This window comes from Natrix helvetica (assembly GCF_964273705.1).
Source record: "Natrix helvetica genome assembly, chromosome: 3".
NCBI classification, from domain to species: domain Eukaryota; kingdom Metazoa; phylum Chordata; class Lepidosauria; order Squamata; family Natricidae; genus Natrix; species Natrix helvetica.
This window is the reverse complement of record NC_138549.1, coordinates 33,625,255-33,648,638: the sequence shown is the minus strand read 5'-3', so window position 1 is coordinate 33,648,638 and position 23,384 is coordinate 33,625,255. Positions and strand designations below refer to the sequence as shown.

Here is a 23,384-nt window from a genome sequence, read left to right as displayed (position 1 = left end):
CACCGATTCAATGGAATCTTGTCTCCAACCCTTCATCTCTCTAACTCGGCTGGAAAGAGGAAAAGCTCGGGAAAAGCTCGGGCAATAAAAAAAAAAGGGGGGGGGGACTCGGGCTATTTCGCCTTTCCTGAACTGAGGCTGTAGGTCTCGGAAAAAATTCACATTGCTGTCTCCCATCTTTCACCCCCACCCCACCCCCTCCCTTGAAACCAACCTAAAACGGCGTGTCGTTTTTAACTGTACAAAGCAAGAGCTGGAGCGAGTCCTGAACCAAAGCTGTCCGGTCTCGGGTACCTCGCTCCACGGGGCCAGTCCCACAAACCTTCCCTTTTCCGGGGTGGAGAGTGGGGTGGGGGGGCAATTGGCATTCCCCAACGTTGGACTTTTCTGTGGCAAGCCTAGGAATTGGAGGGAGGTCAACGGACGGATAAGGGATTGTGTTGCCCTTATCAGTGTAAACACCTTGGGCTTACTTTTTACCGAAAGAGAGACCGGGCAGATGAAGGTGACAGGAGCGCGCCCCCCCCCCCCGTCCCAACGCTCCGCCAGTCCCCAATCGACATTGAGCGGCCGAAAGGTGCGTTGTGGTGGTTTTTTCTCCCTGGAATCCCCAGGCAGGTCCGCGTCCCCTAGCTTGGCTCGCCACTCTCTCTGCCCCGTTGTTCCCCGAGGTCGCCTCGCCGCCGCCGCGCTTGCCTTCCGCACGGCTCGCCCACTCTGCTTGCCCGCCTCCCTCCCTTTCTCTCCCCATCTCTTCTCGCTCGCTCTCCCGCCCACCTTAACTCTTTCAGCTAGAGGAGCAGCCATCCAAGGAGCCGGATCTACCTCCTTGCAAAATACCCTCGGAAAAAGGGGTGAGTTGGGGGGGGGGGAGAGAAAGGCGAAGGCTGCTAGAAGAAACTAAGGGTCCTTTGGGGCGGGGTGGAGGTGGGGGTCGGAAAGGCAAGTCCTGGCATTTTTATTTTTATTTAGAAAGCAACGGGAAAGCGCAACGAGGGCGCGAGGGCTTTGAAAGGACGTCTCGTACATTGCCCAGGGTTTAGCAACGGCACGTGCTGAAAGAAGAGCCTTTCTTCCACTCGGTAAGTTCTCCGAGGGCCCGGTGGGTAGAGGCTTCTTCAAGGGGCAAGAGTGAGCCGGGCATTGTACTTCCTACATGAAGCGCAGCTACCGGGACAGCCTCAGACAAAGGAACCGGAGGCCGGTTGCCTGCCTGCAAGGATGTGAGGGGGGGGGGGGGCAAGGCTCACGGATTTCGCTTCGGCTTGCCCGAGGTTTCCATTGTGGGAAGTGGGCAGCCGCGTCGGGATAAGGGGGGGAAACCCCTCTTTTACGCCTCCGACGAAGCCGAGAGAAGAGTAAACTTTGAAAGATGCCGGGAGACAAGCCTTCCTTCCCTTGTACACGACGGGACCGTGCGAATGGGGGCAAATCCCCTCCTCCGACACATGGATTAAGCGCCCATAAGAGGAATTTTGTGCACGCAAGTAAAATATTATACCGTGGATTTTCTTCTCCTACCACCACCACAGCAACCCCCTCTTCCCCGCTCCTCTTTATCCTCCTCCTCCTCCTCCTTTCCTCTCGTTGGCTCGCCCCCCCCCCCCATCCCCATCCCCGCGCGCGCGCCGCCTCCCGCTTTTCTCTCGCCTCACTCTTCTCGGCTCAGAGCCGGGAAAACTCCCGATTTATTCGCCGGGCTCCAAGAGTTAAGACGTTGTGGGTCCTCGGAAGGAGGAGGGAAGCGAGAGGAGGGAGGGAGGGAGGGAGGCAGCGCTAGGGAGAAGAAACCAAGGGAGGGGGGACTGGAGTGGGGGGGGTGTAGGGCAGGTTTCCAGCCTCCACGACACTTTGCCTAAATTAAAAAGCAACCAATCGGAACGGCCGGAAGGGGGGGCCTCGCGTTCTGAGCCAGTCATTCCGGGCCTGTCAATCACTCAGCGGGTAGCCAATCAGCGGGGGCCCTCGCGCTCGACTTCCTTGTATTTGGGAAAGTGTGGTGGTGGTGCGCGCGCTCTCGGCTGAGGGTAAACATTCGGCAGTCCCTGCTCTGCGAGGGAGGGACGGAGAGAGAGAACTGTCAGAGGGAGAGAAAGAGAAAGAGAGGAGGGGGAGGAGAGCAGGCGGCGGCGGCAGCAGCACACCAACAGCGGCAACGAGGGAAGAGCATTACTGAGCTGAGCCGCTGTACTCCAGCACCGCCGGAGCACAAACGCTTCGCGAACCTGGCAGCCAACTTCCCCACTGGAGTTAGTGGCTTAAGGATACCTTATATGCGCGCACGCCGCCGCACATCTCTTCCCGCCCAGGCGATTCCCTCACAGCAGCTGGACCGCCGCCTCGCTTCCGTCCCTCCCGTCCACCCGGGTCCTGCCCCGATTAAAGGGGGATCAGAAACTGTAAACTTTTCCCCTCGGTTCGTTTGGCTTGGAGAAAAAGGAAGAAAGAACGCCTCGCCCGCGATTCCTTTCCCCATGTGAAAAAAGGAGGACGGGGAGGAGGAGAAAAGAGGCATCCCGGAGGAGGGAAGGCAGAAAAGGCGAGGAAAATGTCTTCCCCAGACTCTTCTCGCAAAAAGGTTGCCAAAGGACTCCTGTTTCCAAGGGACCCGGGCGCTTCAGCCGGACGCCAACTTTGAGCAATGCAGTCTCCTCAGCTTCGCCTCCGCCGCCAGCCACGCCAGAAGTTTTCTTAGGACACAAAACAAAACTTGTGTGTTTTAAGAGGAAAGGAAGGCGAGCGAGACCATCCCAGGAGCCGAGTCGCACCGGCGGAAAGAGCGAGAGAGAGAGAGAGAGAGAGAGAGAGAGCGGGTGCTCGTGACGGGCGAAAGAAAGGAGCCCACCCGCGTTTTACTTACCGCCGTACAAAGCCTTACAAGAGGAAAAACGGGAGGGAAAGAAAGAAACTTTACTAAAGGGAAAAAACAACAACAACCAACAACCTAGAAACTGCCAGAGAACTATGCTCCTGAGGCAGAAAAGGAAAGCCAAAGTGGGAGCTATTGTGGGGTGACCCCCTCCCCTAGTTTTCGCTCTTTCTTCTCTTCCCCCCCCCTCTTTCTCCCTGCCCCCACCTCCGCTGCAATATACTGGCGGCTGCTGACAGGTAAATAGCAAGAACTGTTCGGAGGGAGCCGAGGAAGCGCTGGGGTCGGTCTGCCTTTTCTGAAGAAGGAACCGCGAACCCAGGAAGGTGCGCACGGCGCGGATCTCGCCTCGGTGCCGGCCGGGCGCGCGGGCAGGCGAGGATTCTCCTCCCACGCTCCTTGGCTGCGGAGGCTGGAGTGCGAAGTGGAGGGGGGGGAAGAACAGCAGCAGCAGCAGCGATGGCTACGGCGGCGTCGAACCCCTACCTGCCAAGCAACAGCATCCTGTCGGCGGGCTCCATCGTCCACTCGGACTCCGGGGGGATGCAGCCGGGCAGCGTGGCCGTCACTTCGGTGTCCGGCGGGGGCTACCGGACCGACCCTTCTTCCGTGAAGATGGTCCAGAGTGACTTCATGCAGGGCGCCATGGCGGCCAGCAACGGCGGCCATATGCTGAGCCACGCGCACCAGTGGGTGACAGCCCTGCCCCACGCCGCCGCCGCCGCTGCTGCTGCGGCCGCCGCCGCCGTAGAAGCCGGCTCTCCCTGGTCCAGCAGCCCGGTGGGCATGACGGGCAGCCCCCAACAGCAGCAGGCGCAGCAGCAGCAACAGCAGCCCGACGTGAAGGGTGGCGGCGGCGGCGGCGGGCGGGACGACCTGCACTCGAGCGCGGCGCTGCACCACAGGCCCCCGCCGCCGCACCTGGGTCCCCCGCACCAGAGCCACTGGGGCTCCACCACGGCGGCCCACTTGCCTTCCATGGCCAGCCAGCAGCAGCAGCAATCGCTCATCTACTCGCAACCCGGCGGCTTCACGGTGAACGGTATGCTGAGCCCCCCGCCCGGCAGCCAGAGCCTGGTGCACCCGGGCTTGGTGAGGGGCGACACGCCAGAGCTGGGCGACCACCCGGGCCATCACCACCACCACCACCACCATCCGCACCCGCACCAGCACCACGGCGGCGGCGGCGGTGCCGGCGGCCTGAACAGCCACGATCCGCACTCGGACGAGGACACGCCGACCTCGGACGACCTGGAGCAGTTCGCCAAGCAGTTCAAGCAGCGCCGGATCAAGCTGGGTTTCACGCAGGCCGACGTAGGCTTGGCGCTGGGCACCCTGTACGGCAACGTCTTCTCGCAGACCACCATCTGCCGCTTCGAGGCCCTCCAGCTCAGCTTCAAGAACATGTGCAAACTCAAGCCCTTGTTAAATAAGTGGCTGGAGGAAGCCGACTCGTCCACGGGCAGCCCGACCAGTATCGACAAGATCGCCGCGCAGGGCAGGAAGAGGAAGAAGCGGACCTCCATCGAGGTGAGTGTCAAGGGGGCTTTGGAGAGCCACTTTCTGAAATGCCCCAAGCCCTCCGCCCAGGAGATTACGAACCTAGCGGACAGCCTGCAGCTGGAGAAGGAAGTGGTCAGGGTTTGGTTTTGCAATCGAAGGCAGAAAGAGAAGCGGATGACCCCTCCTGGGATCCAGCAGCAGACGGCCGACGATGTCTACTCCCAGGTCGGCAACGTCAGCTCCGACACGCCGCCCCCGCACCACGGACTTCAGGCGAGCGTGCAGTGAAAGAGACAGAAAGACAATCAGAGAGACAGAGTCGTCGTCACAAAAGTGAGAGGAGTTATTAGAGAGAGAGAGAGAGGAGGGGGGCGAGAGGAGAAGGAGAGGAGACCGAGAGAGAGAGAGAGGCAAGCACCGCGCTGGTGGGCAGTCCGGGTGGGGGAGGGGAGGGAGATGGAGAAGGGAGGCAAACAGGAAAACAAAAACACGACCAGACACCTGCAGCCCACGTTTGTGTTCGGTTCCCCGACCCCCATTCTTTTTACCCGTCTCTGTATCAGAAACATTTGGAGAAGTCCAGCCCAGCGGTGGGAATTCCATCTCAGCATGGAGAAAACAGCGTGATGGAAACCCAGACAGACCAAAAATTGATACTTTTTCTTTTTCTTTTCTTTTGGGTAGCATTCTACAACAAAATCTAAATTACGTCCTGTGTTGTTGCCTTCAGGCAGCGACAAAACAAGCACTATCCCCTACTTCTATTCTCTGCCCCTACCTTTCTCTTCTCCTTCGTCATTTCCTAGCCTCACCCACCTGCTACCGCACTCACCATTCTTTTTCAAAGGACTGTCCTGTGAGATTCCTGAAACTTTTCTCTCCAACTCAAACACGTGCACGTATAAACACAGACAGGCATTTATAAAAAAAAATACACGCGAAAAGTTAGGGAGAGATGTAGAGCCGCAGCAGGAACAAAACCAGTAACAAATATTAGCTGCTTAGTTATTAATGGCCAAACTACATTAATTATTGGTGCAGGGCAGGAATCCACTTGAGAAGGGTGATATTTTGCAAAATGGGGGGAGGGGGAGGTGACAGTCTCTTTAGATAGGGAAAATGGGGAAATAATGCACTCAACAGTTTAAAAAATAAGCAGTCAGGATAGAAAAGCGAATTTATTCACAATGAAAAAGAGAGGAGGGAGGGAGGAGATAAAGAAAGAAAGAAACACGGCAAGTGGAAAGCTGACCCTGAAAAGAAAAAAATGGGGGGAAGGGCCCTTACTGCCGGGAGGGGTCGGAGTGGGGAAAGCAAAGCAAGGTTGTTGGTCCTTAAAGTTGGAGCTCCATAGAAGAATTTTGCATGAATTAAGAAAAACAGCGACATAAAAGGAATAATTCAGGGGCTGTCAAAATTGTGCTTCTGATGGCTGCCAATCACCCTGGAAGATTAATTTTTTTAAATCTCATTGATAATTTTTTATTAATATTTTTATTTTTGGACTAATTCAGATAAAGGGATTTAAAAAGCAACTGGGCATCTGCAACTGCACTTATCTGAACTTCTCTCCTAAATCCGTTGCCAACTTGCTTGAATGGGTGCTGTGGAAGTGATTCTATAATACTGCCATTTCCTCGCAGTGTTTTTGGTAGGTTTTAATAAACAGACTTTTCAACAAACAAAGAAAAAAGAAAAAAGACAGCAATAGAGAAATGTTTAGATCCATTGTTGATCTAAAAAAATTTGCTTTATATTTTCATTAAATGACTTCTTTTAATATTTTATTCAGAATACCTATGAACTACTGCAAAACGGTAATTTATTTTTTCCCCAGATCTTGTATTACGTGTTTTTTTCAAACGAGCACAAATTTACAAAAATAAAATGAAAAAAAAAATATGGACAGCTATTAGGTAATAAGGGTATCTTTTGATGTGATAATTTGATTGTAATTTAATTTGAGTAGTGATTCCGTAAGAGCTGATTGAGAAAATAAATTTGTTAGAATGAAATAGTCTTTTGTCTGATACATTAAAAAAAAATGTGTCCAATAAATTGTCTTAAGAAAATACTGAAAATCTTTTAAATGACGGAATCAAAAATAGAACCAAACTGTTTTCTCTAGCTTTTGATGATATTTTGACAGAGGAGGGAGAGAATCCTTTCTTCTTCACCAGTACTGGTGAAATTAGCCATTTGGAAGTAGTTCCACTCCTAATAAATCCGTAGGTAGTTATACAGTATTTCTAGATCAATGCATCGAGAGTGTGTGTTGGATTGATAAAGCAAGACTTTAGAAGAGAAAGCCATTGTTCAATTCCTTTTTAAGGAATAAGTTTAGCACAGTAATCCCAGGTGATAAGCTATCTATATAATGCCCCAGACCTCCGTTTGCAGTATAACCCGTAAAGTGTGGTTTCCCCAAGAAAATATATTATTTCAATACATTGTGGTGTGTATAACTTTTTATTTAATTTATCGCCATCATAATTTAACAAATGATACTTCTGAATATATACATATGAATAAGGAGAAAGAAGAAAACACCCAGAACTTTAATTAGGGTTCTGATAGATTATAATTGTTGTACTGCTTTAGAGACATGTTTGGGAGGTGAAATGGGTGCAGATGCATTAGAGATAGTGCCCCCTTCTTCCACATTTTACATTAGTCTTATATTATAATTAATGTGAATTTTGGTGATACTAAGGATATTGGTAGATGTACCACTAACATGCTGGTTATCCTGTTTGTTATTACACAAGAAAGGCAAAGAAGCTAGAACAGGTTTGAAGTTTGAATCCCATGTTTGCAATAATGTAAATGTGTGTGCTGCAGCCCCCCCCCCCCAAACCGAAGCAGAAATCTAAAAGTGATGGTCAACCTAAGGTTTTAACAGACTGCTAGCCCCATTTCTTTAATTTGATAAATGTTTAAAACAAATAACTAATGTTATTTTTTCCCAGTAAGTTTTGACACCAATACCCTGAAAGGCATTGTTTTAACTTCAAATTAAACTGGTAAATACGGTACCACATGCTTATTGACTTTGGCAACATCCTGAAAAGGATGGAAGAGACCTTGGTAAGATTAGTGTAGGATTTGTGTTACTTTAATTTTCGGTGTCCCCGGTTACAGTTTTACAACTTAAAAGACGAATGAAGCTATTGACTGAGTGCAACAGAAGCAAGGAAAGAAAATTTTCAGCATTGAGGCCATAAACTTGATTTTATGTGATTGATATAGTGGCAACTACATGAGATAAAATCCTACATTCAAAGCAGAGAAAGACTGGAAAGGGATGAGGGGTTTTGCCAAAAAATGAGTCTGTATATAACTTGTTTTATTTATTTGCTTATTGCATTTTGATGAAAGCCTCTGTTTTCTGTTAAGGAGGGTTTTAGGTCAGTCACTTCTGAAAGCAAGTATTTGCAAAATATGTCTGTGTCGATATACACACAATCTACCAAGGTGCCTGCCTATTTTCCTTCCTTCTTTCCTTCCTTCTTTCCTTCCTTCCTTCCTTCCTGCCTTCCTTCCTTCATTCCCTTTGATGTTTGTAGGACTGGAGTTTCAGAATTTCAAGGCCTCCAGCGCTAAGAGGAAGCATTAAGGAGAACATATGTTGTTATATCATGAAAATGATGGAAATGCTTTATCTCATCAGAATGTTTCTAAGCACTGTATTAACTGACCAGTTCTGTCTTCCGTGATTGGTAATTCAAACTGCAACTCTTTAAAGGCACAACTGGAAAAAAGTTTCATTGAGCATAATGGGAGATTTACTTCTGAGGAAATGTTTAAGATCACACAGTTAGGCTCTTTTCCTATATTCAACTCTATCAAAATGGAAAAGAAGGGGGCAAAATATTTTACAAACATTATGAGATCAATCGGTGATTCCAAGATTTACATTCCTTTTCTGTAAGCTTTTCTATTCTCCCACCCTGAGTTTCTAGTTGACCTCATTTACGTTCAGTCCAAATCTCTAACCAATATAAAATGTCCAAATCACCTCACTGATCACTGTTTTCGACAGGCAATTTTGCAGAATATAAACAGAAACTTTCAGCTTGTATTTAAATCACAGCAGATTTTTTTAAAGCGATACTTTATCTTTTAATGTAGTCAATGGCATTTGCATATTGCAATGGTCGAAACTTGTTTTATATGAAGGGTTTTCAATTAAATCTTTGGAGAACAATCAATTCTAATAAGAAATGCAGTATATATTATTGATAATTTTATCAATAAGTGTCATATTTTCCATAATTTAACAGTTACATTTGTTTTTAAAAGATTATATATTTGTAAAATATTTATCCTGTCGAAAGCAACAATATATCATTGTATTACTATTTATTCATTTATTTTTGTAATAAAATATCAACATCTTCAAGCTAAAAGCAAAATGACATTTCTATATCTTTATAGAGATATATTATACATTTATATATACCTGTTAAGATGTAGACATATTTCGATAAGTAAGGATGGAAAATAAATCTTTGACTGTCAGCCCTCGGAGATGAACTGGTAGCTCCTTAACCATCCCATAGCTTAATTTTTGCATGCAATTCCAAAATGATGAATCACATTGTAGGATGGTCCCATACATGTTGGTCAAGATTGCAGACTTGTATTGTATTAGATTAAATGTCCCCTTTCCCAGTCTCAGGATATTTTCAAGGGGAAAAACGATAGAAAACTAAATGTAAAGAGGGGAGGGGGCCTAAAGACAGGCACAGACCCACAGAAATATTTGTCTTTTTAATGCCATTATTTCAGTGTGTTCAAAGATCTGAAAGAATGAGAAAGGACTTGCTAGTTTTGATGTCTGAACGGTGGGTGATGTGGTGAAGACTCAAGAGGTAGATGGCAATTGTCTGGTCACTTCCTACAAGCTGGACACAGAGTAACATTAAGAAACATTAGGCTGGTGCATGCCAATCATTGTGCGTCTGAAAGAGAAAGAGAGAGACTGAGTAAGAAGAGCACATCTGTAGTTTTCCAAAGTCCGTAGCACAACTTCCTGAAAACCTTAAACAATTTGGACACCACTGCTGTGGGTTTATGGAAGTTTAAAAAGAAGAGAATGAAACAAAGCATGCAACCCTATATATGTCTACTCAGAAGGTAGCAGCCCCATTGAGTATTCCCAGGTAAGTGGGCAGAACAGCACAGCCTGTCATCACTCGGCCTCAGGCTCCAGTGATGCAGATGGTTGGCCTTGTTTCTCCAGAGACCAAACTCTGCTGGTGCTTTGACTGCTCTGCGGCCTCTGCCTTTACCGTACTTGCTGGTCATTCAAGTGACGTCACTGGTTTTCTAATGCTATATCCAGTGAAGTGCTTGAAAGGGAGGGAGAGACAGTGCAAACCCTTTACAGGAAGTAAGGTCGGCTGAATTTTGCTGGTAAATCTGTGTGGCAAGAAGGATAACAGCCAAAAGGAAATTGGGCATGCACTACAGCTTCTTTTAATCTTGAGCCTGTGGTCTCGGTTTCTCTCTCTCTTTCTGAGAAAGCTATTAAAGATAAATAACAAGAAGCACAACCCCATCCCAAAATAAATAGGAAGTTTGTAGGATTTACTTCTAGGTACAAAATAGGTTTAAATGCGAACGGCCAACCATTTATCAAAATTGGATTCAATTAGAAGTTAAGATGGAGCTGTTGTATTTAATTTAAAACAGTCCAGTCTTACTAAAATCAAAACTCAAACTTGTCTGTCTTCACTCTGACATCTCTGCTTTAAGACCTCTATACCATAGCAGGCAAGATGCAAAAAAAGGGTAGAAATAAAGGCTTGGAATGAAGCGTTATTGGACTCAATGGAGTTCACATCTGAGAAGAGAAGTAAGGGGTAGCTCTGTCAGGCTGGATGGAGAGATTTACTTTTCCTATGGGTGGTATGCTTCCATCTCTTTGATACTCATGACATGATCAGGTTAGTGCTAAGTTATTTATACCATTTAGAATGTGTTTCTGGTGATTTAGAAGATCTTTATCAATGTACAATAACTGATTGGTGCTCTTTCTGGAGCAGCTGGCTCAAGAATGGGCTTTGGAATTCATTGTCCCCTTCACTATCTTTCCCCTTCCTCTTCTTACTGTCTGGTTCCAGCCCTTCTTTCTTCTTCTTCTGACTAGCACTGATGATGTTACCTAGTTAAGGTAATGAAAGAAAACAAACAAGCTCAGAAAGCACCAAGGACCCCCCTTTCTTCTTTGCACACTGTTCATAGGATGTAGTTGGTGTGGTCAGGAAATTGGACAAGCTCTTGTGAAAGATCTTTGCAGCAGAGAAGGGACGGAAATACTATCCACAGTGTGGGAGGCTATGATTGGGTAGTTTAATGGAAGAGCTTTAAGATGCAGTGGACCTTGGCATGCATTGAGCAGGAAAAGGAGGAAAGGAAGAAGATAAGGACTCCAGAGATGGACGGTTGGTTGGTTGGATGGATGGATGGATGGATGGATGGATGGATGGATGGATGAAGGAATTTCCTGATGGAAATGCAACCCAAAGTCAATAAGGTGTATGCAACCTGGATTTGGGTACAGAGGAAGAATTCCGCTTGGCCAAAGTTCTTGTCCTTCCTGCATAGGGCTGTTGAACTGAGGTGGTAAAGAGCACAATTTTTGTTAAACGTGTTATTAAATAATATGCTATTGTTTCACTGCTGTTACTTGGCCAGCCAGAATTGCCAGCTGTTGCACACCCTACAAGTTCTCTTCCTCATGGTGACCATTCAGTCAGACATGCAGAATCCTTTCTTAAAGATTTAAATTTCGCGGATGAATTACCATAAATGGGTTGCTTAGCAACTAAACTGAAGCCCAGCTAAGAACACACAAGCTGCTTTTTTCCCTTTTCCTTTCCCTTTCCTTTCCTTTCCTTTCCTTTCCTCCTTCGCCTTCTCCTCCCCTTCCTTCCTTTTCTCTTTCTATCTCTTTGGCATTCTCATTAATGAAAGAACCATTCAGACACAGCTACCTGTCTTTGGATCATCGCAACTTCTGCCAACACCATCCGAGAGTACAGGCTTACATTTAATTACAGATCAGAACAGTTTGAATGGGATGTTTTTCTAATCTATTTCCCCAAACTCTGCATCTTCAGAGGGAAGGGATACTTGTGTTTAAGGGTGTGACTTTAAACAGATTGCTTTCCTAAGAATAAGTCCCAATGAATTCAGTGGGAATTTTTTTCAAGTATAGAAGACTGCATGATGAGATGTTTCCCCTTAGGAACTGTAAACTACTTTCTTCACTATATCTTTCATTGAATATTTCAGATAAGTGCAGTTTTTATTCTTACTTCCACTCTGTAATATCTGTAGTAGCAGAAATCAGAATATTTGAAGAGAGAATAATTGAAGACGTAATGAATAGAGAACAATAACTGAATCTGGCCAACTAGATGGAGTATTTTTTAAAGTTTAGTCTAATATTTGCATTATGTCCCCTTAGCCATCCATATTAGCATTTATAGCTTTGTTTTGTTTTGGGTTTTTTTTCAACCTTTTAGATATAAAATACATTTTGCAGAGGCTAAATACAAACTAGATTCATTCTTTTGCAAACTCAAATACTTCCACAGGAAATTAACCCGTAATCTCTACTCTGTATTTGTGTGTGTGTGTGTGTGTGTGTGTGTGTGTGAGTGAGTGATTGAGCCTTTTCAACTTAATTTATAGCGCTAACATTCCTCCATCTGAGTACTAACCATGCCTAACCCTGCTTAGCTGCAAAGCCACACCAAGGTCAACTGAATGCTGCCATTCACACACCTGGAAAAAGCCAGTGATAAACCAGTTCCATACCGTTGCCACATGGAAGCGTCCATGAAATCATCAGGACTCAGTGGAGATTTTATCTTTACCTATTTCAATTTCATCTTTAACCTTCTCATAGCATGGGTGACTACTAATAGATTCTTTTGCTAATATAGCTTCAAGGGGGAGAAATAGCAATAGATCCCAATGTAGGCACTTTCTGGAACTGACTCTTTATAAGATAAAAGTTGAATGTTAAGAATCTGTTGGTTGCTTTTATATATTGGAATATATAAATGTGATGTAGGTTGGAAGGGAGTCCTTTGGTCCCAGTGGAAAAGAAGCATATACTAAATAATATTCCAAATAATGTTTTCTCATACAGGAAAGAAGGGAAAAATCCTCTTGTGTTTTGCTTTTGTATTTAACTGTCTTTTGGAGACAATGAATGACCAGAAAGGACATCCCCTAGAGTCAGAAATAGCACAGTTTGGATGTTCATATGCCAATACATATGAACATCGCTGAAGAACTTTAAATTATCAGAATGTTAAGAGTTTTTAGCAGCTTGCAGGGTTTTTAAAAATAAGTATTTGCATAGAAATCCCATTACCTTCAAGATTATTAGGGACATCTCCTCACTTAGGATTTATAGCATCACCTATGATGGTCCTTCAGGTGTTTGTAAAGATCTCTCTCGGTATTACTGCAATGTGAATCTACAATGGTTGGACGGCAGTCCTAAAACTATCTTCTTCCAGTCCTAGAGTCCTTGTAGGAACTATTTTCAGGCACATGAAAAAGTTGAATTTACAAGTCAAATTAATCGCTGCTACATTCTGTCAATAAAAAGTCTATGGAATGATCCTTCGGAGTTGCCCTGGGCCACTTTCTGGAACTGCGGACCAACCCCAGCGGTCTTGGGGCACCGCGGAGGGAGGAGGAGAAATTAAGGTTCAGCACGCAAAGCGCCCACTTGGTCTCCGGACTTCAGGATCACCCTTTGCCCCATCGAGCCTGAGAAAAGCCTCCAATTTCCTTCTCTTGGCTTTAGGCTATTTTTTTCCCACTGAAAGGGAGGTGGCTGGAAACACAACGGTGCCAACTTGGATCCCCAACTGCTTCCCCTCAAAACACGGTCGGTCGCCATATTTGCTTTCCCCCGCCTGGCTTCTGTGTGAACTGAAGTTCTCCTGCAGAATTCTTTTCTTTCTTTCTTTCTTTCTTTCTTTCTTTCTTTCTTTCTTTCTTTCTTTCTTTCTTTCTTTCTTCTTTCTTTCTCTTTCTTTCTCTTTTCTCTCTTTCCTTCTTTCCTTTTTCCCTTCTTTCTTTCCTTCTTTCTTTTCATTCTTTCCCCTTCCTTCCTTCTTTCCTTCCTATTCCCCTTCCCCCTTCCCCTTCTTCTCCTTTTTCACACCAGGAAGGACAGGATTTAAGGCTTAGCATGATTGTGCAGAGGAAGGCCATTTGCAAGCCAGCCCGGCTTTCTTTTGCACGGTGGTAACTCCTGTCTCGGCCTCCTACCCTTTCCAACTGGAACGGTTTCTTTGAAGCCCGGAGCAGAGGAGAAGGAAGGGAACCGCAAAGCTGCTGTGTTTACGTGCCCCAAATCGGCATTCAAACAACTGGAGGCTCTTGGGCTGAGACCACGTTGTGCGTACAATAGCCTTTCTGTTATGCCGGCGCGAGAGCTGGCGGCTGCCTCCGCTGCCGCCAGCGGTTCCCCAGACCTCCTCCTCCCTCCAGACCCAGCGGCGAACGGGGAGGGTTGACTCTGAAGCTCCGCGCTTCATCCTGAGCTGGAGAGACCGCGGAGAAGGAAAGGCATCCTTTACGAATCGCCTTCCCCCACTCCCGCCCATCTAGCCGAGCGCCGTTCTCTGTAGACCCTTTGTATCAGAAAAGTTACCCCAGAATAAGCAAACAAATATCGTTTGAAGCCCCTCTCTTTCTTTGGAATCAAAGGCAGAAAGAGAGCCAGCTCTCGGGAGCCGGGCGCTGAGCTCTCCTGCGCACCTAGTTGAAGAGGTTCGAAGATGCGCCAGGCAATTGCTCCTGCGCCGCTTGCCCGCATTTCGGTGAGTTTGGGCTGGAGGCGGCAATCAAAACTTTAAAGGAAAGGACGGCGGCCTCCCCGGAGGGCCTTGGCATTGCTAAAGTACCTACCTTCAGATTCAATATTTGCCATTTTCAGGATCAAGCTAGCTTCGAAACGAGTCGCTCCCAGTGAGAGTTAAGATCAGATAAGGCGGGCGTGTTTTAAGAAAACTTTCCAGGAATCCACTTTCTTCCCCGTAAGGCCATTTAAAGGGGCACGAAATAAAAGCTGAAGCTCTAGCCAAGAAGTTTGCCAGATAATCGGGAAGAACTGCAACGGAGGGAAGGCAAAGGCTATGTTGGCCGTCTCTTCTTCCATTGTTTTAAACTGGTAAGGGACCGTGGATTCTGCTCCGTGGACCTACAGGGACTCTCACAGAGGTCCCCCAGGGCTCTAACTAGGCTACCCCACTATTACACGCCCTGTCCCCCACATCACCAGCATGTTCCTTGGCTGCCCACCAGTCCCTGTGCTCGGTTTGTGCTTGTTATCTAGAGCCATGCGCACTGTGTGTTTGAAGACAATTCTTGCATGTTTATTACCCCGTGGTTTTTAAAAAACTTTTCCTATAGGTCAGAGAAAAACATTTCTCTGGCAGAAGATGGAAAAGGGAGGGTGTAAATACAGCGTTGGCAGAGGAAAGAGGAAGAAACTGGGTAAATATACTAATATTGGGTAAAATATTCTAAACCTTTTTTCATAACAGTGATTTACAGCAGTAACCTAATAGCACTGAGCTTGAAATAGGCGTCATTGAACTCAATGGACCTCACTTGGCTTAGCAGGCATACCTAAGATGGTCCTTTTACATCATAACCTTATGTGTACGATTCCCGTAGATTTCTCTCTGGGTGAGTATGTACAATGTGTAGGACCTAGTCGAAGGTTTATTTTAATAACATTGAAGGTAGTCATGTAAAGCCAGATCCATACATACACCTCTATATACTCACACAAACATTTTGTGATGGATATTACAAAAATATTGCGGGGGGGGGGTCTTTGATCCCCTCATTGGCTCGGAATATCAGACTAGATGAGAAATGCAATTTTAAAGAATGTAGAAATTTATCCTTATAATGAAAGGGTAGCCCTCCACCCATTTAGGCAGAGGCCATTGGGGTATAAATTACTTCATGGCTGGTGGCAGCACTTGGTTCCTCTACATAGTTTCCAAACTGTCAGTTTTAGCTGAAACTACTTCTTATAGTTGGTAGCCTGCCTTTCCCTATTTGGACTGTTGAACACAGAAAGATAAATCCCATTCCTGCTCAGCGGCCCCAGGTTACTGGCATAAAGTAAAGGCTGTAGAACTGGTAAGAGATACCCTTGCCCAAAAACCTACTGAAGATCTAATTCTCTTCTGCCCCCATGGCTCAACCCCATTGCTCAGAATTCTTAGGAAAAGGGAACAGCAGTAGCCCTTGTAAGGAAGTGCTCCTTTGAACCTGTTGAAGAGTCGGGTTTTGTTGGACTCAATCTTCTCCAGAACAGGAGCCCAAGATGGTCACCTGTGGATGTCCAGTCCCATTTTGGTCTGGCTTTTGAACGGGATCACCATAGTTCAGGAGCTGATGTTCAGGATAGAAAGCAGGACACTTTCAGAATTCGGACAATGACCTTCAGCACTCTTCCCATTTCATGGTCATGAATATCTCTTGTCCTCTTTATTTTTTATTCATATATAGACAATATCAATCTTACACGGGAAAAGATCCGAATACAACAAGAGCATACCTACACCCATGAAAATCTACGAATATATATACACACACACATGCATACACACACACATACATATATTTATAAGAATTTATTATATATTTATTACATATAATTATTTATTATATATAATTATATATAATATATATATATATATATATATATATATATATATATATATATATATATATATATATATATATATATATATATATATATATATATATATATATATATATATATATATATATATATATATATATATATATATATATATATATATATAATAAAGAGGGCACTTACATGAAGTGAATCAAATGAATATCTCTTGATACATATATACATATATATACTTATATATAAATATACATCTATACATACACACACACACACACATACCACACACACATCCAACTGTTTTTGCTTTGACAAATAACTCAAGGTGGGGAACCTATCCAACATATTTTCCTCTTTCTATTTGCTTCACAACAATCACCTTGTGAGATGAGTTGGACTGAGAATGAGTGGCCCAAAGTTATCCAACTTGCTTTCACGGCTAAGGTGGGACTTGAACTCAAGGTCTTCCATTTTCTAGCTTGGTGCCTTAATCACATGAATGGGCTTCTGGGTTTCATCTCCCTTACTCCCCATGCCTGCTGTTGATATTCCTATATCTGAGAAAAGGATACTAGTCTTTCTTACTCTTCTTTTTCAACTGGGAACTGCACATTTAAAAAAAAACTGATCAAAAGAGTTTCTGGTCCATTTCACTTTGTTGTTTGCTTTCTCTCTTCTAGTCTCCTTCCTGCCATTGTCACTTTTTTCTGAGTGCAAAAGGATCTCAGAGAGAGACGAGGGAGAGAAAAAGAAGAAGATGCAGCCCCTGTGAATATATTCTTCCATCTTTCCAAAGATTCTGACTACAAGCAGTAGAATTATAGATTTTTGTGTGTGTAATGGAGCATCCTAAGAGTAGATTAGAAAAGATGGCTGTTATTCTTAGATTTTGCTCCTGTCAGCCTCTCCTTCATTCCAGCTTTAAAACAACATCCCTGTTAAATTGGTTGGACTGAGGTTCACATGGACTCAAAATTGTGTCTCACAAGTTCTAGTCCAGCACCTCAACCACTGTAAACAAAAAGTGGCTTATTCAGGGCTGACCAATAAGAGATACACATTTGTGATGGCAGGAAACTCAGAAAAGCAATCTGGGTAGGTTGGTGTGGTGTGTGTCTCCATTCAGCAGATTTTAAGAATCATCCCCTCACATTTTCCCCCATGGGCTCAGTCAATGGATTTCCACATTATAATTTCTCTCTCTCTCTCTCTCTTCTTTTTTTTAAACTTCTTTTAAAGTAGCCGCCGGAAAGGAGAAAAATAGTGTGACTGGCCAATTTATTTACTTCCAAAAACAAACAGGCCACAGCACATTGCACTACTTGAGCCCAGAGCCATTTGATCAGCAACTGTTTCAGGGAGCCTCCACGGAGGCCATAGGATTGGAGAAGGAAAAATGCTGCCCAGCCCTGAAGAAAATGCAAGGAGATTTCTCTCCCACCCCCGCCCTATAAATAAATATATAAATGCCTCCCAGCCTCCCACCCCACTACCTCCTTTGAGCCCTTTCACCTAGCTATCCTTGCTGAATGCCTCAGAGAATAGCTCCCAGCTCTATTTAAATCAAGCCGCTCTTCGCCTCTGACTTCAATAGGAGATGGATTATCTCCCTATTATACCTCCCAGGCCAACGGCTAAAGGCGGGTATAGGCAGAGGGGCGGTCCTGGACTCCCCTTTTGTCAATGTCTTTGCCCCACAGTTCTCTTTGCTTCCAAGTTTCCTATCCTTGGGAGGTTCCCCCCCCCCCTTGTTCTTCTACCCTACATTTTTTTCCTCTTCTTCTTCAGCTGACTGGCAGTTTTAGCTTCTTAAGTTTTTGTGATTTCTCTGATGACTCCTAAGTTTGAACAATTGCACGCATTTTTCTCCCACCTGATTTTTTTTCTTTCTTTCTTAAAAAAATAAAGGCCTTTGGGTTTGTTGGCTGTTTAAACACGCACAGCACAGATGAAGATTTCTTAGGAAGCATCCCCACTTGGCTCCTGGAGGGAATTCACTTTGAAATAAGCATGCTTTACCACCCGCTTTAACTCCCTGGTACCCAGCGCAGGTCAGTCTGGTACTGCTCACTTTCCATCTATCTTTCACCTGCAGTTACAGTCTACTGAAAAAGGGATATTAAAAAGTTTCTGTGCCAACACAGCCAATTCACAAAGATGGTGATTACTGGTTTGTCTGTGGAGACAAGCCTACACCCAGGGACACATTTGTTTGGTGTGGATCGGATCAGGATCAGGCAGGGGATCCTGAAGGGCTGCCTTGAACTGAATGGCTATCTTCCCCAGAGGGAAAATCCTAGATTACTAAACAAGGATTTACTGCATTATCCCTGTTCCCACAAAATACAGCGAGTTCATGAACTAGCTAACCATGTTGGAACTATTGTAACTTGTTTCTGTAGAATTGTGTACGGGATTGCAGTGAAAATCTGTGCTCTGATCGATTTTGAAAAGAGAATTGTCCCTGCTTAAAGTTTAAGAAATGTTCTTCAATTATTAAAAGGACAGGATTGCGTGCAAGGGATGGGTGGGCAGACCTTATCAAGCGGAGACAAACACTTCTGTTCTAAATGAACAAACAGAAGTCATGGCTGTCATGGAAAGATAAAAGCCCACTCTTTTTATGCTAAATATGCTGATCACTTTTAAAATATATTTTAAAATATATTACAGCCTTATAATGTGAAAAGTTGCTTGCTATCTCCATCAAAACTGATTTTAATATTTCCTCTGTTACACAGAATGGGTCCGTCCCGTTCTCTTACTTCTAAAGCTTTCCGTGTGGAATCATTTTCTGGCTCTCTCTGATAATGCAAAGTGATACAGTCTGAAAATAATCTCCTTCAAACATTTCTTCCTATCACACTCCACTCCAGAAATGCTATCCAGAAGAAATTGTTGTTTAGGGGAATGCCTTTCTCTTGCTGTATCACTGGCTGAATGGTTTCCATGGATCAATATTTTCCTCCAAGCTTGTGGTGCCTACAACAGCCTTGCCAACCGTGATGTTTTCCAGATGTGTCAGACTGCAATTCCTCTAATCCACAACCTGGATGGGTCGTGCTGGAGAAAAGTGGTGGAAATTGTAATCCAATACATCTCAAGATTGATAGAGGTTGACGCAGAAGCTATATCCACTTGCTCATCTTTCCTTAAAGTACAGGAATGGTTCACATGCAATATGGACAGGCCACCATTTTTAATCTCAGATAGTATGGGGTACAAGCACATTCTGGGCTACTTGGAAAGGGAAGAGAGTATCAATGAAAGGGTGAGACTACTTGCCTGCTACATTTGTGATCCTTGGAGTAAGGCTAAAATCCAGCATCCTACTTGAAAGTAAACCCTGATTGATTATTTAGCATTTCTTCAAAGTTCAAAAGAAGTGGCTCACACTTCTTGTTCAGTGGTACTAAGTGCAATTTATTCCATCACATTTGGGGGGGATATTGTTTCAGTTTTAATATTCCTATCACATTCCTATGGGTTCTATGTTCTATGAGTCGTCCAGCTGTGGCACATAAAATGGGCAGCCCTACAAGTCACTTCAATAAATCAATTTCTGCCTTCCTATTTGCTATTAAGTCACTTGAATCCCCTTCTATTCCCTTCAGGATTTCTGAAGCGATTTCATTTTTTTACACATGTGCCACTCTGCATATATTTGGACACTCTGATTAAAGCAGGCCTAACTTTCAAATGATGGACACATGATTGTTTGGTATAAACAATTTTGAAGCAAGGACAATGACTGCAGAACGTTGAAGGGTGTGAATATGCATAGTCTCAAGGACCTCTGCAGCTGAAGTCCAGGGATGTGTGTTTGGAGAGAGTGCATAGCAAATGATGAGCAGCAAGCAAGTCTAGTGCATTTTAAATACTCTCTTATTTTCTGCCCAAGAATGATGCTTAATCCCAAGAAAAGACAGAGCTCTCCAAAGGGAGACCCCCAGGTAAGTCATTAAGTCTTGGGGTTAATATAATTCAGCTGCACGACTGGCAGGAACTGATTAGAAAATGGAGGGAGGCCTGCTGGCCCCTGAAATCAGAGCACTCCTGTGAGATCCACCCCAGGCTTTGGGTCTCCTTACCTCCACTATTTTCTGCATGGAGGACCTGTAGCTGGTGGTGTGGGGAAGGAAAAGTTTTGTCTGAAGAAGAGAGAATTTCCCATTCAAAGTGGACCAGGGAGTGTCAGAAGGGAGTCTCTAGTGCCCTCTTTCGTGCTGAGGCCTTTGACACATAGTTGGATGACGGGAGTTCATCTTTTCATAAATCTGGAATCACTAAACTCTCCCCAGAACTCTCTAGCCACCATTCCTTTTGGCTCTTTTCCGCTGAAATCTTTTCTGAAGATTTCCCCTCACCAAGTCAAAGGGGAACCTCCAAAGCATGCTGAAGTCACAGTTCCCATTCTCTCTGGCTGCAGAGAGCCACGGGGACATTCTGCAGCAGCAACTTCCAGGAAGACTTTCAAGGCTGCAATAGCCAAACTGCCTGATTTCCATTTCTCTTTCTCTCTCTTTATGCCCCCCCCCCCCATCTCTGTCTTTAGCTCAAGTAAAAGACTCTGGGTTGGCTAAGTGTCTGGCCCCCAACTCCCTCTCCTCCACTCTCAACTCCCTCTCCTCCACCCTCCAGCTCCCATTCTCACTATGGCCAACATTTCCCCAAGGGGTAGCAATTCTGTTGGGAAAGGAGAAGTCCGGACCTGCAGATCACAGACCTTTTTATCTGTGGGCTTTCCTGCACCTTCTGACCTGAGCCCCAAAAGGACCAAGGGGAAGAAGGCAGTTTCCTTTAGACTTGCTTTTTTTCCACCAATACAGAGGTTGCGGAGATGGGGGTGTGGGGGGTTGGGAACCAGGTCTAGCTTTTATTTCTACACCTGCAGCATAAGGTGCTTTATTATTCCTGCTATCTCCCACATCAATCAGAATGCTAGTGATCCAGACCTTTAAGGGTGTAAAGTGGAAGCAAGGGATCTCTCTCTCTCTCTCTCTCTCTCTCTCTCTCTCTCTCTCTCTCTCTCTCTCCCTCCCTCCCTCCCTCCCTCCCTCCACCCTCCCCATGGAGCTAATTGAATACCTCCTTTTTATAAAGGATCTAAATGGCACCTAACTGAGCTTTGCCCAATCGGGTACACTCTAGATAAGACTACATCTCCCAACATTCACAACTGGCTTGATCTATATCCTGGCATTGCATCAACCTATAAGTGGCATGTTGTGCACATTGGTTAAGGGTGCTCATAATACTACAAAGTGAGTAGAGTGAAAAGACAATACTGATACCAAGAATTCCCCCTCTGTCTAAATCCAAAATTTGTACTTACCATTTCTGGATTCCTCCCACTCGAGCCTTTTCTCTTAAGTTTCTAAACTAGCGCCTCACGAACTTGGCCGAACTGGATTCTCCTGTGAAGCTTTCTGCTTTTCATGAAATTCTGGAGTGATTTCTTAACTGAATTCACCTTCTCAGGATGGGGCTGGTCTTCGGCTTCTTTTCAAACGGCCTTCGGCCCTCCCTAACTTTTTTTCAGATCCTGAGGCGACAGGACTGTAAGCCTGGATGGGATTATTATTAGTAGTAGTAGTAGCATTAGTATGAATACTATTCCACCTTTCTGGTCCGAAGGTTGCAAGGTTGGATATTGTATAATAAAATATCCTTGACATAGCTTTGAATATGTACATTTTCTCCATCCCCACCTCTCGCTCGGCCTCCATCTGTCTTTCACACAAGCACACACACTTTCTTCCAAGTTCCTACAGCAATTTCGGGGATAGTAGCGGACCGAGCCTTTCCGGATACCCCTGCGCACTCGGAAGTTTCATTCAGCTAACAGGCCAGCAAGGACTTCTTCGGGCCTACTGCCCGCTCCTAAATTTACCAGAGAAATATATCAGATTACTGTCGTCCGGACCTCCAACCCGGACTTCGCACCCGGGTCGGCTCCTCAGCTCGAGCTTCCCACCCGGCTTCTGCTCTTTGTAGTGCCGGCTCGACCGTGGCTCCCAGTCAAAGATTAAGCTTTGGGGAAATTGAGGTGTGGGAAGAAAGGCGGGATGCGAGCGCTGCCAGGCATGGGCAGGCAGGGGGGGTCGAAAGGGTCATAAACCCGAAGCTCTCCGAGAAGCCACTGAGGGCTTGCTAACTTTTCCCCGGAAGACAAATGTAGGCCTTGCCAAGGCAATATGGACAAAAGGTTAGAACTTGGAGGCAACAAGAGACGCGCTTGCAAAAATTAAATCCCGGGCCCATTTGACCCAAGCCGCCACCCGAACCTCTCCGTTCTTGAGATCCTTCCCGCCCAGCCCGATCTTTAACATCGCAGCGCTAAAGCCCTTTGGCGCGAAAGTCAGCCTTACTTTGTCCAAGGAGGCTTATCTGTCCGGACAAGGCTGCTTTCTTTAAAAAAAGAAAATAGCCCAGCAGTGCCAAGCGATGAATAAAGAGGGTCTTCGTGAGAGTCCAAGGAATGCGGGCAGGTGGGCTCCCCAAAAAGGCAGAAACTCCAGTCGAAAAATTAATGGGAGCGGGTGTAAAAAAAATGCCAGCCAGGCGGCTGTGGGGTTTTAGTCGCTCTGGGCCTGAAGCTTTAGGAATTACTTTTATTCAGAATATCTTGGGGGTTGGTTTTTTTTGTTGTTTTTTTTTTGAGAGGGGATTGGGAAAACTTCGCTGAAATCTACAGTTTGCTCCCGAGTAAAACTTAGTGCTGCAGGAATAAGGGTCTCAATAAACAGAGCTTACTTCTAAGTAACCACTTTCTAGTCCGGAAGTACGTTCCTGCAAGAGAGAACGTTGAAATATTAATTTCCACCAGGTTTTTGCGTTAAGGGATATATACGCTTCTCTCTGTCAGGCACACAGGCAATCGCATCTAAACCCAGGGACGGAATCTAAAGAACCCGGGAAAACTTTCTGGAAAGTTTGCACAGGAAAGTAGCCTTTGTCGCTCAGTTTACTCAAACTGGGCGCTCTTCAGCTAAGTTGCACTATATATAATACTACATGCAGTACTTCCTTCCTAACCACCCTGGTTGGAAAAGACACCCTAGCTTTCCCCCCTCTTTTCTCACAACCCTGATGCCTCCAGGAAAATAAATACATAATTTAAAAAAAAAAAGATCTTCCCTGGACACAAGAGTATTATCCAGAAAGGGTATTCAGTCCAGTCTGCTTAAATCAGAAGGGAGCCGGGAGGTATCATTACAAGTCAGACCTTAAGGCGTTATTCCTCCAAAGTTTAATCCAGACGGGAAACACACAAGCCATCCCGTGGAAGTT

At 45.3% G+C, this 23,384-nt stretch overlaps 1 protein-coding gene across 1 annotated transcript; it reads left to right on the top strand.

Moving 5' to 3' along the window:
- Positions 1-2,077: 2,077 nt before the first annotated feature.
- On the top strand, positions 2,078-4,776 carry POU3F3 (POU class 3 homeobox 3). The gene has a single exon (XM_081948195.1). The coding sequence runs from the start codon at positions 3,329-3,331 to the stop codon at positions 4,658-4,660; it is 1,332 nt and encodes a 443-aa protein (XP_081804321.1). The 5' UTR covers positions 2,078-3,328; the 3' UTR covers positions 4,661-4,776.
- Positions 4,777-23,384: the final 18,608 nt, after the last annotated feature.

Excerpts from the sequence above, each read along its gene's own strand:
- POU3F3 (XM_081948195.1), top strand. The coding sequence starts at position 3,329 with ATGGCTACGGCGGCGTCGAACCCCTACCTGCCAAGCAACAGCATCCTG.